This window comes from Hemibagrus wyckioides, linkage group LG10, assembly GCF_019097595.1.
Source record: "Hemibagrus wyckioides isolate EC202008001 linkage group LG10, SWU_Hwy_1.0, whole genome shotgun sequence".
NCBI classification, from domain to species: domain Eukaryota; kingdom Metazoa; phylum Chordata; class Actinopteri; order Siluriformes; family Bagridae; genus Hemibagrus; species Hemibagrus wyckioides.
The window spans coordinates 5,093,678-5,111,320 of NC_080719.1; the positions used below are offsets into that span (position 1 = coordinate 5,093,678).

Here is a 17,643-nt window from a genome sequence, read left to right on the forward strand (position 1 = left end):
GCAGTTACTGTGGAAGAAGGAATGAATGGTACACAGGCCTATTGTTTTATGGCCAACAGAGATCTCTATTTTTCAATACAGCTGAAGCTCAACTCCATTTGGCAGATGCTGTTATCCAAAGCGTCTTACAGAAATGCTTTGTAGTGTGTCAATAAATACAACCACAATGAACGTTTGCCTTGCTGTCATGCCCCAGACTTTGAGTTGCACACCTGATCCCAGTAATTGGTAAACTGCAAACACACCAAAAACCAGGCACATTTTCCAAGCCTTCACTATTGAGTGTGTTCTAGTCTGGTTGTGGCCATGTGTGTTAATTAGTCAAAGTTAAGGTGAGATAATGCTTCATGAAGAAACTTACTGTGCTGTGGTTCTTTCTTCTCTATACTAAACCTATACTCTGGACCAATAAGTCTTTATTTGACTTTGAGATTATAGACAATAACACATGTGAAACAAAGAAGCTCCAGCATAACCTCAGCACCTTTCGGATTTGCCCATTTGTTCTTTAAATCAATAAATCTGCACATGCATTGAATCCCCTGTTCATATGTGACACTGTAAACTCATTTCTACTACATTAACAGCTTTCTCAAGCGCAAATGTGAATGCAAGGTCCTGGGTCACGATGCACAGATAATAACAGCAGCCAGGTCATTTTATATATTTGTATTAAATGATCATGAATTGAAAACTCTATATTAGCATTCTTTAACTTTTTATCAGAGGCCAAAAAATGGAATTTGCTCCTGTTTGGTTGTGTCCATGTTCAGCATTGAGTGTCATGTCCCACTCCACAGTGATGTTTAATATGAAGCTCATATGAAAGTAGACTCTCAGAGCTTTAAGGCTTTGTAGTGTTTCATAAGTATTTCTGTTTTTAGCTAGCCTACTAGAGGTAATATATTCATAGAAAAGTTCCAAAATAACAAAAACAGTGGTTTTGTTCCCCACACAAATGTTTCTAATTTCAAAGTAGATGGTGATATCAAACCCATTTGAAGGTGTTATCTTTAACCACTAAAATTCTGCGTAAGATTATCCCACGGAGTTAAAAACACATTTCTCACACTTGTGGCCATAGAATAATTAGATGACTTATACTGATTGAAAATGTGTTATCAATTTGTATAATCTGTCTCTGAATCTCTGAAGGTTATATCTGCTACACTTGATGCTAAGACTATGGCTTTAGCTATGTGTGAGAGAGAGGATTCTTGCTCTAGACAAGAATAGACTCGTTATTTCAGACTTCATTGTTTGTTCTTCCTTGCTGAGGTCTTGACCGAAAAATAGTACTTTATTTTGTGAATACTACACGCACTGACAGCGAACTCAAATCATCTTGTTTTTCAAGTTCACACACACACACACACACACTCCTTGAATTGTTAGGCTTTAAATAGTGCCTGTTTAATGCAAATGCGTCTCATTCTGATGTAATATGTATAGCGTTTTTGTCATAACAGCTCATTCAGAGAGACTTGTACAGCATAATTTGAGCCAAATAATAAATGGATCTGTAAGTTGTGTTGTTATTTAATGAAGAAAATTGTCTGTCCAATGTTTATTTAATATTTAGGGAAGCAATCTCCAGTGTCAGTGTAACAGTGAGTTGGTTTTATGATTCAGGAAAGCTGATGAGTTTGCTAAGCTGAGGAGAAAAAAAGGAAGTTTAGTGCAGGAATGACTGTTTGTAACCGCTTTAAAATAAGTGACAACAGAAAATAACTTCCACAACATTAAGTGTAGCTATAAACAGATGTAAATAAAAATATGACTGGTCGTTCTTTAACGGATTAAAAAAAACAGGAGGATTAGAACTGTGACATCACAACACCAGTGTGTTGACTGTTTTTATGTAAAAGCATGATTTATTAATAGTATAGGATCCTTAATTCTGATTAATACACACACACACATAAAAAATACACGTCTTTGTGTAGGGTACCAACTGGTCTGGAGGATGTTTCCAAGTATCCCGACCTGGTAGCAGAACTGCTGAAACGCGGCTGGACAGACGACGAGGTCAAAGATGCTCTAGGAAGGAACCTGATACGCGTGTTCAAAGCTGTTGAAACGGTAAGACCAGAGCACACACACCCTCACACACTTACTTTACTGCATCAACACATTGCTGCTTTCCCTTCATTGGCTTCATGCTGCTGCCTGCATACACTGGATTTAAATCACTGACGCTTTCCTGCAAAAACTAAAAAGCTCAAAGTCGCTTGAAAGCAGGGCAGATAAAAAAAACAATTATACAGTGCAATGGACAAATCTAGCAACACTCTACTTCCTGTGCCTTGGACACGCCACTAACAACATCCCAGATAGCAAAATAGGTCTGGTGTTAGTTCACGATTGTACTCTTAGATATACTTAAATATGTAAAGAGTTAAAGAGGAAATACCAGAAAAGAAAGTTGCCTAGCGTTCTGCACTTCATCCCAAATGCTAAAACACTTAGTAAAGCCACTAGACTGAAGTCTGACATGCACTGTATAAGTGTTAAGAGTGTCAACAACTCTGTGGTGTACACAGGAAGAGCATTATATGGTGTAAAAAACAAAATGCATCAACAAACTCTAACTGTAGATCAGAGTGTCACTGACGCATATTTTTTGGATGTTTATATAATTTAATAGTTCATTTTGTGCCTTTCAGTCTGACTCTACAGTAATTGTGCATACTTCATTATGTAATTTTTGTATAGTTGGTAGTGACTGGTCATTTTTCTCTCAAACTCTCACTGACGTCTCAGGCAGTTGTTTAAATGGTAAAACACCATTTTATACATGTTGTATAAATCTTTAATGGGTGAAGAAAATGGAGCTATGGTGGAGTGAAATGAATAGGTTTTTAGCAAAACCATAAAAATAGAAAACAATATTTTTAGTTTGAATTCAAGGCTGGCTTACTATACAGCGATTTAAAAAAAGACGCCAAACAGTGCCCTCTGCTGGTGAGATTTTATAACTACAAGAGGAATAAAAAATCAATAATAAATCAATTGGGGATAAATTACACTTGAAGATAATTAAATCATATGTAATTATTATTATTATTATTATTATTATTATTATTATTATTATTATTATTATTATAAATAAAAGAAAATGAATCATGTGTCAAAATGATGTGAAATTAAAAGCACAACCACTATATGTGAAAATGTGTAAAGCATTAAAGTGAAGTGTCTAAAAGCCATGTTCAATGTAATAATGTAAAGATTTACATGTGAGGTTTCTGTAACTTTTCTGTAAAGAGTAGCATCGAAGCCTGTCTCAATCCCAGACCTAACTGACACATCGTTTGTAATAACAGGTACGAGACAGCCTGAAGACCAAGAGTCCTGACGACGTTCCCATCCCTCTGGGGCAAGTCCAGAACCCTTGCAGAACAGATTATGGCTATCCAGTTCAGCCCAATGCTGCAGCCGTGCCATCTCACCGCTTATACATTTTATTAACTCTGATCTTATTCTTGCTGATTACCAAGTTTATGTAACTGTATGTACAAAAAGAGTTCATTTACGGGCATTTAATTGTGAAGAACCCCTTTCTGATGAATTAAAAATGCAATAGCAGTAAGACGAATAAATAAATTTGTAGAACATATCTGGAACTCAGCCTCAACAAATCTGTTATCAGCCTTTATTGAGACACCCATTTAATATTTACTTTAAGCTGTACTTTTTTTTTATTCTAGTACCATCTTTAGCTCAATCAACATACAGACGTTTGCTTGGTAAATCTTTAAAACTGATAATACTGTTTGCTTTTTTTTTTTGTTGTGAGTTAAACTGCATCGTCCTGAGCTTCACAGCTCAGATTGTGGCAAGCGAAAGATAAACATCTAGGAATCCATGCGGTTTTCCTACTTTGTAGCTTGAAAGCATGGAGTTGTTTTAAGTTCTGATGTCTTACTCCTGAGGTAAACTGACATCATATCAAAGCAGCCTTTGTGAAACCTAACACTAACAAATGTTTCAGGCTACTTTGCCTTCTTTGTTTTGTCCTTAAGGCTATGCAAACATACTGTACAATGTCACCTAGCAGAGGGCAGGATGACAGTGTTAGTTTAGATTTAAATAGCAGGAAGTATTCTAGTCTGAAATGCAATGCAAGAAAGTTCTTTACTAAATATTTCACTAAGAATAATTAAGATGTAATGTCTTCCCTCTGATTAAAACCTCATGTTAAAGATCTAAGACGTAAAGTCTGTTTTACTTCACATAATCATCGTAGGTCCTGAAATTTTCCTCTTCAATTTTTCATGAAATTTTATTTTATATATCTCTATGTAATATAAATATATTTCGATTATTTTATATATATAAAATACTCAAATAAATATATGGAGAAAAAACTGAGCATGTAATAAAAACGTTCAAAAAGGTTTGCAGCTGTCTTATAAATAATAATAAAAAGCATATTTATGACAAACGTTTTGAAATCTCTCCCACAAAAAAGTAATGTATCTTCTAAGTCTTGAGGGTGTATTGTAGGGGTGTACCTGTGCATCTGTGCAATTCACATCATGGAAATCAGCCCTATTAATTATGCATCTCATGCAATTGCGCGTTTTGGCCACCAGAGGTCCCAATTTGCGCATCCTGTAGAGTTATAGTGTACAATACAGATTCAATACATTTAATGAACTGATTGATGCTGAAGATTACAGTAAAAAGCTTTTCTGTGTATTTTAGCTCTATTTGAGCTCTATTTCCAGTTACAATGATGCTACAGACATCAAAATGTTTATTATTTGTACATTTATTATTTATTATATTATAAATCATATATTACATATATATATAAAATTATATATTATATTCTTCATCATCATATTTCTCCATCTCAATCTGTCCTCTGCATCTCCCTCTGTCACACCAATCTCCTGCATGTCTTCCCTCACCACATCCATAAACTTCCTCCTTGGCCTTCCTCATCTCCTCTTTCCCGGTGGTTCCATCCTCAGCATTTTTCTTCCGATATAATCCATATCCCTCCTCTGCACATGCCCAAACCATCTCAGTCTCACCTCTCTTACTTTGTCTCCAAACCGCCCCATCTGCGCTGTCCCTCTAATATACTCATTTCTAATCCTCTTCACCCTCGTCACTCCCAACACAAAACGCAGCATCTTCAACTTTGCCACCTCCAGCTCTGCCTCCTGTCTTTTTGTCAGCACCATCGTCTCCAAACCATACATACATATTATATTATATTATTATATTTAGATATGGGTTTGTTTGTTTGGTTTTGTTTTTATTCTGTTCTGAGCTATGTTTTTATTTCTTTAGTTTTACAGCGACAAAATACACTTATGATCAATTATGTTTCAGAAATAAAAGTCTCTGTCTTTTCTGGTATAATGCACACACCCACCCACACACACACACACACACACACACAGCACACACAATCTCTTTTAAATAAGACAGGCTGTGGAGGAATGCAAAAAAAATGCTTTTTCGCAGAACAACACGTTTCATATGTCTTATCTGATTTGAAGGAATGACAAACCTGCTTGCTAGCTTTCTAAAACTAAACAGCCTTATACACATTTTAGGTGTTTTTACAAACCACTCCTATGTTCATTTTCAGGTTCTTCAGGGTTCTAACATTTCATTTTTTTTGGAAAACAGGTTGAGGAAGTATTTTGTAAGGACAGACTATGTAGTTTTTAATATATAAAATAACACTCTGGAATTATTTGCTAAGGCCAATGTACAATGATACAATTTGAAATTTATTAATAGATGATGTATCGTGCGAATTCGGGGACATTTCGATTTGGCAAACGTTCCAGAGACAAGTTAGCTCCTGTTTGACATGACGAACAGTAATTTCGACACCAGACTCTACCTCTCCCTCCCTTCCCACCTCTCTCTCTCTCGCTTTCTCTGGAAAATCTCTTCAAAAGCTTATCAATTCACTGAGAAAAAAACACCTATGTCCTTCCTTTCAGGAAGACTTTCCTCATGTGAAACATTGCATAGCACTATGACACCCGATACCCGATAAATGTCAACCTTACAAAATGTCACAAATATCACGTCAACAAATTTTATGTTTTATTTTGTTAAACAACAAGTTTTTTAAACTGTTTATTAGTAGAGTTGCCAAATGTCCTGGTTTTCCTGGGATTGTCCTTCTTTTTAATAGTTAGTCCCGGAAAATTAATTCTCTTTCCAATAGGCTCGATCGATATTTACCATTTCTGTAAATATTTAGAATGCTGTCTATGTGTTTGGTGTGAGTCACTGGCTATGGTGGTATGTGACGTAGCGTAACTTGTGCCTCAGCCTTGGCAGCAACTAGTGGCAGCAGTCAATAGGAAGTGCCAGTGGATGTATTGAATTTGTTCACGTAGGCTGCAGGTGCCAGTGAATGTGCTGAACTTGTTAACTTAGCCTACAAAAAAGGATAACCACTGAGTTGGGTGGTGATGCAGTGGACAAAAGATGACACAGTGTCTTCTTTGTTTGATGTACCAGTAAATATCTTGTTTCAATAGAAGAAGAAGCCTTTATTATCGCCACATATATATTACAGCACAGTGTTTTTTCTTCACATATCTCAGCAGGGCAGGGACAGTTATGATACAGATACATGATACAACAAACCAGAGCCTTAACCACTGAAATGAAAGTTATCCCACATGGCTCAAACCAACTTCAGACAATCCACTGCTCACTGCTCCTCATGTTCAGTTAAAGTCTGGTTAAACATGTAGGCAAACCTGCTTTGGATGACCATGCTAAAACAAAACAAAACAAAAAAAACCCCACCAGGGTCACATTCAAATGACATGAGAAACTACAGCAATTGCATTGTTCGTGATTAGGAAAGACTCAGACAAAATTGTTGTCACTACTTAGAATGGTATGTGACATGGCCACACCTTCGTGTCCATTAATAGTTTAGGTGTTGCCTAGTGTAAGACTGGTCTAATGTCTTTCTATATTTTGTTAAGACAAGAAAAAGCAAAAAAAAAAAAAGCAAGCATATGCAAAACACATACCAGTATCTAAGAGCCATTTCTTCACAGGAGGACATTCAGGACTATGCACAAACATATTTCACACTTGCTTAAACTTACTTCACACTTACTTACTTCTCTAATTCTGCTACACTGGACATGGCTCTTTTTTCTTGCTGGCAAAGTAGTTGTTGATAATGGTTTGTCCAGGTTTTTGATGGAATTAGTCCAGGTTTTCTGTCAGACATCCCTATTTATTAGTTTTATTTTATTAGAAATACATAAAAAAAATCATTAAAAAAAATGACGCACACCTTCTGGCCAATTAGATTTAAGAATTCAGTGGCTCTGCTGTATACTCAGTATTAATACTGAGATTCTGTACAAATATAACCTGCTTACATAGTGCAGGCCCTGATCATTGTCCATGACGTAAACTAACAGAACACTTAATGTGTTAAAAAGTAAGCTAAGCTGCCTGTTTTGTCATATTTCACCACAACATATACATGTACAGACACAGTTACATCATCACTAGCTTTCATAGATCACAAATATGCATCATTGGAACCATTAATATAAAATGAATGAATGACCTGGAATAAACACTCTCTCTTATTTTTAGATACTGTATATCATGGAGATAATATCAAAGACTTGCTTTTTTTTTTTTCCTCTTCATGATTTCATGCTGTTTGTCAAGTCTACAATCTAGTGCTTATAGCAAGTCTCCAGGAAATTGCAATAGGTATGATAGCATGACAGCAAACGATATGACTGACAAAATCAATTACAAGGAATACCTGAGAATGTGCTTTTATAGGACAATAATTACGACACACATATACATGTATAATGTAATTATCACACACGTGTCATTCTTCATAACAATTATTTTTCTACAAGAATGTTCCCCTATATCTTTTCAGCCGATTAAACAACAAACACAGAAGGTAGACTGACCTTGTTTGTTTTTTTTGTTTTGTGTTTTTTGCGCTGTACCTGAAATACTTTCACATTCTCCTTGTGAATATTTACTAAATATAAGTGCTGGTGCAGGAGCCAAACAACCCCCTCATGGGAAAGCAGCAAATAGTGCTTGCCTATCATCCAGATAAAGACTCTGTTATTTGTTTATCTTTTATTTGTTTTAAAGCTTTTGTTTTCACCATGCTGTGGAAAGTCCTTCAGTGTTCATTTACTGCATTAGACATGGTAAAATGTAAAAATATTTACATAAACCTTATTGTAGGACTAAATACAAAATACTGTTACCTTAGATACACTCTCTTCTTTGAATACTGTCTTTTCCCCTTTTTTGCAATAGCTCCTGTGTTGTTTTATGTATTGTGCATGATTTAATTTATACCAGAATTTGTGCCCTCTCTGTAACTTTTATATATTTTCTCTCTATACTGGGCAATGGACAATGAGAGCACTGCATGACACAGTTTCACAAAGCTCATAATTATCAGGGTTGTACATCACCAGATACCATCGGGCATCAAGGCAGGATACACCCTGGAACCCATCGCAGGGCACACGCACACACTCACTCACTTACACAGTCACACACTACGGGCAGTTTAGAGATTCCAATAAGCCTAGTAGCATGTTTTTGACTGTGGGAAGAAACCAGAGCACCCAGAGGAAACCCACCAAGCACAGGGAGAACGTGCAAACTCCACACACACAGTAAGCATTATAAAAATATTTTTAATATTAAGGAAACATGCAGGCAACTCATACTATTTTATTTAGATCTTCTTCTACTCTGGATTTTGAGCTTCCATCATATGGATCTCATATGATGTCAGATCTCAGATGTCAATGGAGCAACTTTGCAGAGAATGTATAAACACACCAAGTTCATCAGTAAGGACTTCTCCTGGACTTACACCTACACCCCCTGCCTTGCCAACCCATCACCAACGCAGTTTCCTTGTTGAAGAATCTCCAACCTCCCATCATCAACACAAGAGGGAGACTAGTGATCTGACCAGCTGTGTTACTGTATGATATGGGAAAATCACAGTATTAGATAACAAACCCATGGCACCTGTAAGGCTACTAGGAAGGCTCTCCAAGCAAGAAAGTGAGATAACTATGATAAGAATTTTGAGTAATGGTTAGTGGCTTAGCCTAGTTCCTCCCTTTAAGTAGCAAGTTCTGAGAACTGACACAAATTTTTCCACATATCGCTGGTGACCACAGGAGTTACAAATATATGTGAGTAGACATTAGTTGCTCTGATGTGTCTCACCACAGTAGTTGGGAAAGTATAAATAGACCAGTATGTGCTCTTTTTTATGCACACATTTGCTAAATAAGCCCTCAGAGCTCTCATGCATGAGCAAAAAGCACTTATTTTTATCTTATAGAACAGTACATAAGCAGTCTTGTGTACTTTACTACTGTAAAAGTGTTATGTGTAACATCATGGTTAGTGCTGTGAAGAGGTTTTTGCCCCCTTCCTGTTTTTTTTTTGCATATTTGTCACACTTAAAAGATTCAGATAATCAAACAAATTTTAATGTTACACAAAGATAATGCAAGTAAATAGAAAATGCAGTTTTTAAATGATGATTTCATTTATTAAGGGAAAAAAGCTGTCCAACCCTGCCTGGCCCTACATGAAAAAGTAATTACCCCATAAAGTCTAATAACTGGTTGTGCCACCCTTTGCAGCAACAACTGCAATCAAGTGTTTGTGATAACTGGCAATGAGTCTTTCACATCGCTGTGGAGAAATTTTGGCCCACTCTTCTTTGCAGAATTGTTTTAATTCAGCTACACTGGAGGGTTTTCAACCATGAATGGACTGTTTAAGGTCATGCCACAGCATCTTAATCGCATTTAAGTCCAGACTTTGACTTGGCCACTCCAAAACCTTAATTTTGTTTTTCTTGAGCCATTCAGAGGTAGACTTGCTGGTGTGTTTGGAATCATTGTCCTGCTGCATAACCCAAGCGCGCTTGAGCTTGAGGTCACAAACTGACGGCCGGACATTCTCCTTTAGGATTTTCTGATAGAGTGCAGAATTCATGGTTCCATCAATTACGGCAAGTCGTCCAGGTCCTGAAGCTGCAAAGCAACCCCAGACCATCACACTACCACCACCATGTTTGACTGTTGGTATGATGTTCTTTTTATGAATTGGTGTTGGTTTTACGCCAGATGTAACAGGACACACACCTTCCAAAAAGTTCAACTTTTGTCTCATCAGTCCACAGAATATTTGCCCAAAAGTCTTGGGGATAATCAAGATATTTTTTGGCAAATGGGAGACGAGCCTTTGTGTTCTTTTTGGTCAGCAATGGCTTTTGCCCTGGAACTCTTCCATGGATGAGATGGACTCTCCCATCTCTTTCTTATTGTTGAATCATGAACACTGACCTTAATTGAAGGCAAGTGAGGCCTGCAATTCTTTAGATGTTGTTCTGGGTTCTTTTATGACTTCCTGGATGAGACGTCATTGCACTCTTGGAGTAATTTTGGGTAGGCCGGCCACTCCTGGGAAGGTTCACCACTGTTCCAAGTTTTCTTCATTTGTGGATAATGGCTCTGACCGTGGTTCACTGGAGTCCCAAAGCCTTAGAAATGGCTTTATAACCCTTCCCAGACTGAAACATGTCAACTATTTTGTTTCTCATCTGTTCTTGAATTTCTTTAGATCACAGATGATGTGTTGTTCTTTAAGCATGCTTCACTTTGTCAGACACGTCCTATTTAATTGACTTCCTGATATAACAGGAGTGGCTGTAATCAGGCTTGGATGTGTCTAGTGAAATTTAACTTTGCATTATCTTTGTGTAATACTACAGTGTGTTTGATGTTCAGAGTTTGATGATCTGAATCTTTTAAGTGTGAAAAATATGCAAAAGATTAAAAAAACAGGAAGGGGGCAAAAACCTTTTCACAGCACTGTATATAAGCTGTATGGAATGACAGCACAACTTACTTGACTTGATATACAACATGTTAAGATTCACAGCTTTTTTTTTTTATTGTTTTGGAGAATTTCAACTGGGCAAATATAAGAACAGTTTACCAGAGAGAGAATCTGTGGAACCAGCTTTCTTCTCTCTAATTCTCTGTCTCAGGATTGTCTTTACAAAATGCAAATATCTTAACTGCAGGCAGAACTGGAGTGTGTTACAGCTACCAGTGCCTGAGGCATTTAATATACTTGTTGGGTTTGTTTTTCCAGTTTCATCTCATCAGGTAGTACAAAGTTACAGACCAATCAGATAAATACATCTTTTACTATGATTCACATGCAAGTCTTTAGAAACTGTTACACTGAGACACATGGTGCTTTGCTGTGTGAACCGTTGAGTTCCGTACTCATCACCTCCAAACTCTTGATGACCCACCAGAGGTGACAGCCGATGAAGTCAAGAGGAGCATTTGCCTGAGCACCGCATTAACCCACTGACAGGCTCAGCCTAATAAAAGGTAAAATCTCATTTACAATTTGTCTAAATTGCAGAAAATGGGTAATGGCACCCAAAATGAGTAAAAAGGACTGTAATCAGTGGGAACCAAAATTAAGATACATAGAACAATTTCCCTATTTTTCCCCCATCGTGGTTAGCTTATGGTTCAACTTACAGTATGAATATGCAGATTTCCCAAAAACACATTAGTAAAAGGCCGGGAAAACTCTTACAAGAAGAGTCGAAAACCTATTAAAGATTGAAAGGGAAAGATGAGATGGGAAAGAAACCCAGACTGGAAAGGGTTTGGAGAATGTTTTCAAGAAGCCAGGAAAAGGGTAAGACAAACTAGGCCAGGTCCTAAATAATTTCAACCTGTTGACCTAGCCCACCACTGGTGAATTCAGAGCACCTGCAGAGACAAACACCATCCCACAGCCAAGGAAAACAGACGGTGCAACAAAAGACAGACCCTCCCCAAGCTAACAATGAAGCAGAAAGGAGATATGACCTGTACTCCATAGACAAAGCCTCAAGCTGCCTCGTTGAGTGCACCTGCACCAGAGGCGAAAACTACAGATGAAGCGAACAATTCCTTTGTGGTCAGAACGCCCACGATAGACGTACCAGATGGTCAAAGATAAATGCAACATGTGCAAAGGATGTGGATTGTAAAGGACATAAAGAATGGGAATCTGCCCAGAGTTGAGGAAGCAGGAGGACCAGAGATTGTGAATGAATTAGATCTGTTCCCCTGATCCTGCAAAGACAGATGGTAACTCATGATGCAACCTTGCCTGGAGATGAAGTTATCCAAGCTAGAGGGAGATTCCCCTCATACAGAATATGACACATTTGATTGAACTACTGAAATGTTGTCAGGAGTTTGGACCAAGACACATACAAAAGTATGTGCACACTGCTACTACAGGTGTCAGACCAGTGGATCTTGGCTGACTCAGGGGATTAAAAAGAATTATAAAGGAGTGGATCATTATGGATTACATACCATCAGTGCTGCAGGTAACACTGCAAAGGAACATTATACAGTCCTGCTGACAGTCTAAAGAGAAAACTCTGGCCTCAACCATCCGTTCTGACTGCAGGTCAGGAAGCTGAACCTGGTTAGAGATGCGCTAGACAACCAACACTGTGTTGCACATAGCTGGTGAACCACAAGACATGACATTCTGAAAGCAGATGAAGCAGCAAAGCACAAAGAGAAAGTAACCACAACTACTTTCCTTCTGATCATGTGAACAGACACAAACAGCTGATTTTAAAGATAAAATTCAATTCAATTAAACTTTTACATGTATATTTATCCCTAATGAGCAAGCCAGAGGTGATGGTGGTGAGGAAAATCTCCCTGACACAAGATGTGAAAGAAACCTTGAGAGGAACCAGACTCAAATAGGAACATACAGTATCTTCATCTGGATAACACTAGAGACTGTGGTTACAAAACATTTCCTTTACAAAACTGCATACAATGATAGAGACTTGAGCACAAAACTGTAGCAGGCCTAATCTCTAACAACAATGAGACAGTTCACCTGTTTAAAAGCCTGGAGACAGTGCCAGGAGATGATCTCCTCTTGAACATCATTGATAGTGGACTTTAGCACAAACCAGGAGAGGAACCAAACCAGTCAGGGAGCTGAACCTGGTTAGAGATGCGCTAAACAAACAACACTGTGTTGCACATAGCTGGTGAACCACAAGACATGACATTCTGGAAGCAGATGAAGCAGCAAAGCACGAAGAGAAGGTAATCACAACTACTTTCTTTCTGATCATGTGAACAGACACAAACAGCTGTTTGTGTCTGTTTGTGTAGCAATCTACAGCAAGTGGTGCTGAACCAAGAAGATAGTGAAGGGCCTCAGCCATCCGTTCAATGGGCTATTCTATCTGTTGCGTTCAAAGAAGCAAACACAGAGAAAATAAAGAGGAGCTTTTTTCCTCAGGCCTTTCAGGACCTCAACCAGGATACTTTTCTAGACTTGTTTCATAACACTCACTACCTTTTTGCACACTTTTTTGCACAACGATGTATCATCTGATAGAGCATACAATGAAAGCACTTGTTGGGCAGTACATCATACTGCCAGTAAGCAGTGTTAAGAATAGACAAATTGATGAGACATTAGACTGGCCACCATCTCTTGAATGGGTACTGCCTTTGAACTCATATAGTCATTAAAGTGATTTTTGAATCACTACTGATCATACATTTAATGCTTCATGCTGAAGCCTCAAAAAGAGGGGAACAGTGATAGAAGCTGTGACCTAGATCTAGACCTAGATAAATTTAATTTGTGATAGTATGCTTTGGTTAGAGATGCACTAGACAAACATCATTCTGTTCCACGTAGCTGGTGAACCACAAGACATGACATTTTTGGTCATGGTTCTTTGAAACTATCACACCAGGGTAAAGGGGAGAATAAAAAACCCACTGGTTGCATTGCATGCACACATTTGCTAAACAAGCCCGTGAATAATTGCTAAGGGGCCTCTTGCATGGCGTTTTTTAGACATTTAATATTTACACATTATGTAGGCTTGTGTACTGTACTATGGATTACTATGGTGTTGCACCATGATCCTGAAGATATGACATTTAATTCTGATGTGTATATATATGCTAATAAAGCTCACTTGACTTGACCTGATATGAAACATGTTAATATCCACAGGTAAATTTTGTTGTTTTAAAGAATTTGAGATTTCAACTGGGCACATGTTTTAACCATTCCTTTTTGTTGTCCAGTTGCTGTCTGGTAAATTTAACAGAATGAGACCTGATATGCAGACTGGGCAAATTTTGGAGGAAATAAAAGGTGTGAATTTTAAAATATGGTTGTTCTATTCCACTGTATGTGTAAAACTGTCAGCTCAACTCTGATGTGATCACATCCCCTACAGTTTTTCTTCTAGACATTACAGAAGAAGAGAGGAAGTATGCAGATTTAGATGAGTTGCATTGTACAGCAAATGTTAGTCAAGGACCAAGTCTAGATCATGAACAGTGATGATGGGGTTCATAATTTTGAGACACTGTGGAAGCAAAGAGGGTTTTGAACATCCAGAGCCAAACAAATAATCACCATCACTGAGTGGCAGAATTATTAGAGGCTACATACTACATTCACTATAACTAACTGTCTGTAAATGTGAAGCACACACAAATAACAAAGATCTTGTCTCTGTAGACTGTGTGAAAGCAGATGAAGCAGCAAAGAGTGAAGAGAAGGTAACCACAACTACTTTCTTTCTGAACATGTGAACAGACACAAACAGCTGATTTTAAAGATAAAATTCAATTCAATTAAGCTTTTACATGTGTATTTATCCCTAATGAGCAAGCCAGAGGTGATGGTGGTGAGGAAAATCTCCCTGAAACAATATGGCCTCAGCCATCTTTGAACATCCAGAGGCGAACAAATAATCACCATCACTTGGTGGCAGAATTATTAGAGGCTACATACTACATTCACTATAACTAACTGTCTGTAAATGTGAAGCAGACACAAATAACAAAGATCTTATCTCTGTAGACTGTGTGAAAGCAGATGAAGCAGCAAAGCGCAAAGAGAAGGTAACCACAACTACTTTCTTTCTGGTCATGTGAACAGACACAAACAGCTGATTTTAAAGATAAAATTCAATTCAATTAAACTTTTACATGTATATTTATCCCTAATGAGCAAGCCAGAGGTGAGGTGAGCCAGAGGTAACACAAGATGTGAAAGAATCCTTGAGAGGAACCAGACTCAAATAGGAACATACAGTATCTTCATCTGGATAACACCAGAGACTGTAGTTACAAAACATTTCCTTTACAAAACTGCATACAATGATAGAGACTTGAGCACAAAACTGTAGCAGGCCTAATCTCTAACAACGATGAGACAGTTCACCTGTTTAAAAGCCTGGAGACAGTGCCAGGAGATGACCTTCTCTTGACCTTCTCTCTTCACTGTAATACTCTTCTCACTTAAATCATGGGCATTTACATTGGCCTCATTTGGGTGATACTTTTTTCATTCAAATCAACCTGAGACAGGTTATATCTGAGCAGTTGAGGATTAACTGCATTGTTCAAATGCCCAACAGTGTCAGGTTGGTGGCTGCTGGGATTTGAAGTCAGATTCTTCAGATCAGTAGCCCAATGTTTTAACTACCACTGAGCTACCACTCCTCTGAAGACAATAACCCCCTGCCATGTATTGTGAGTGCCAACAAAATAGACTTATCTGATGAGAGAACTCGCTTGAGTATTATCTATACAAATGTAAGCATTAACTGCAGGTGAGACAAAACAGGGGTGTGTTTTTATTTACCATTGTGTGAAACATTTAAGACACTTAAGTGTCTTTAAGTTGGGGTTGTCTTTCAAGTTTCAGTTTCCACCATCAGCTCAGATGGATTACAGATAAAACTGAAAAAACACATATTTTCTTTTCCAATTTTCCATTTCTTTTGGAATATTTTCCCAGCCACAGTAAAATACACCTTTCCACAAAAAGCTGAAAAATAAATCAAGCATTCTCCCAAATTCTAAGATGATGGCATGTATTTTATGTATTGTTTACTGGCCTGTTTTAGAAATTTCAGTTTTGTGGTTTGACTGCTTTGCATAACATATACACTACTCACATAAAGTTAAGGATATTTGGCTTTTGGGTGAAATTTATGGAAAATGTAAAAGTAGGGCATTTAAGTAGAAGCATGCAATGGTGATTTCCTCATCTCAAACAATTTATTGAAACAAAAGCCAACAACAGTGGTGGGTATACCACAAAAAAAATGTCAATGTCTCAATAATTTGCCCTTGACCATCAATTACAGCTTGACAACAACATCTCATGCTGTTCACGAGTCGACTTATTGTCTGCTGAGGCATGGCATTCCACTCTTCTTGAAGGGCGGCCCTCAGGTCATTGAGGTTCTGGGGTGGAGGGTTACAAGCCTCTACACAGCGACTCAGCTGATTCAGGTCTGGAGAAAGTGCAGGCCACTCCATCTGAGGTACCCCAGCCTCCAGCAGTCATTCCCTAATGATGTGACCTCGATGAGCTGGAGCATTGTCGTCCATGAAGATGAAATTAGGCCTGTGTTGTTCTTGCAGGGGCACAATGACTGGATTAATGATATTATTCAGGTTGTATTGGACTGATGTGACACTTGGGTGCCTCTCATCTCCCTTAAATGTGCCTGGAGTTGAGTGGCATTCATCATCCAGTTCCGCAGGGCACTGTTCACAATGAAGCAGTCATCAACGTGGGATGTGGCCAAAGGACGTCCACTTCTATGCCTTTCTGTGACTCTTCCAGTCTCTCTGTATCTCTGTCACAACTTGCTGATGACACTCTGTGACAGTCTAACCTCAGTGGCCACTTCCCTCTGAGAACATCCTGTTTGAAGCCTCACACTGGAGAGGTACTGTTGATCAATGTTAGGTGTCGTCTGGTCTTGTGATGTCAAAATGTGAACAGCATGATGAAGAGGACTTTTGAAATACCAATTCTAATTGAACCAGAAAATGTATTGGTCGATATATGGATCAAACACCAGATGTGAATTTTGCCATTAAGCACCTTGTTAGAGAACAGCAAGTTATGCAAAAAGTACTGAACAGTTAGACATGTGCATTCAAAAGTGTAGAGAAGCACACAATGTGCAATATAGTCACTAAGAGTGGTTCTTTTGCCTCAAGATCTACACCCAGATATATGGAAAGGCATGCAGTATGTTTATAATGGGTCTATACAAATAATCTATGTAGTGCATTCTACAAATGTAATCTATGTAGTGCATTCTATTTAATAAAGGTTTAGGCAATGTAATCTCCTCTGCCTCCTTTGAGTTTCTCAATAATGGGCTGGCGATTTTATTTAGGTGATAATGTTTCATGGCAATAGGAATAGGATCATATTGATTTAAAGAAGGAAATTTGGTACATGATGGGGAAACCTAATATCCAGTGATAGTCAGAGCATATGTGAGATCATTAAAATGTACATAACATTGTGGAGCCCGTTTTACTGAAGTCTACACTACACTGCTAAGACTGTTTCACTAATACTTCACTTCTTCTAATAACCTTACAGTTCTAACCCTATACATTCTGTTACATCTCTACATATTTATATAATTATAAATGTATATAACTCTAAATTCAGTACCCTTACCCTAGTTTACCTCTC

General features: G+C 37.9%; 2 protein-coding genes across 5 annotated transcripts in view; one reads left to right on the forward strand and one right to left on the reverse strand.

The window, feature by feature from the left end:
* The window catches only part of dpep1 (dipeptidase 1), a 33,131-nt gene extending 28,743 nt beyond the window's left edge, over positions 1 to 4,388 (forward strand). For 3 of the 4 annotated variants that reach the window (XM_058401834.1, XM_058401832.1, XM_058401833.1), the window contains 2 exons: positions 1,947 to 2,082; positions 3,327 to 4,386. In XM_058401834.1, the coding sequence (XP_058257817.1) occupies positions 1,947 to 2,082; positions 3,327 to 3,509 (319 nt within the window). In that variant the 3' untranslated portion in view covers positions 3,510 to 4,386. Of the gene's footprint in view, positions 1 to 1,946; positions 2,083 to 3,326 lie in introns of all 4 variants that reach the window. The other variant, XM_058401831.1, reaches the window with a different exon arrangement.
* Positions 1 to 17,643, reverse strand: part of sult5a1 (sulfotransferase family 5A, member 1) — a 75,481-nt gene that overhangs the window by 27,890 nt on the left and 29,948 nt on the right. The gene's annotated exons all lie outside the window — the stretch shown is intronic.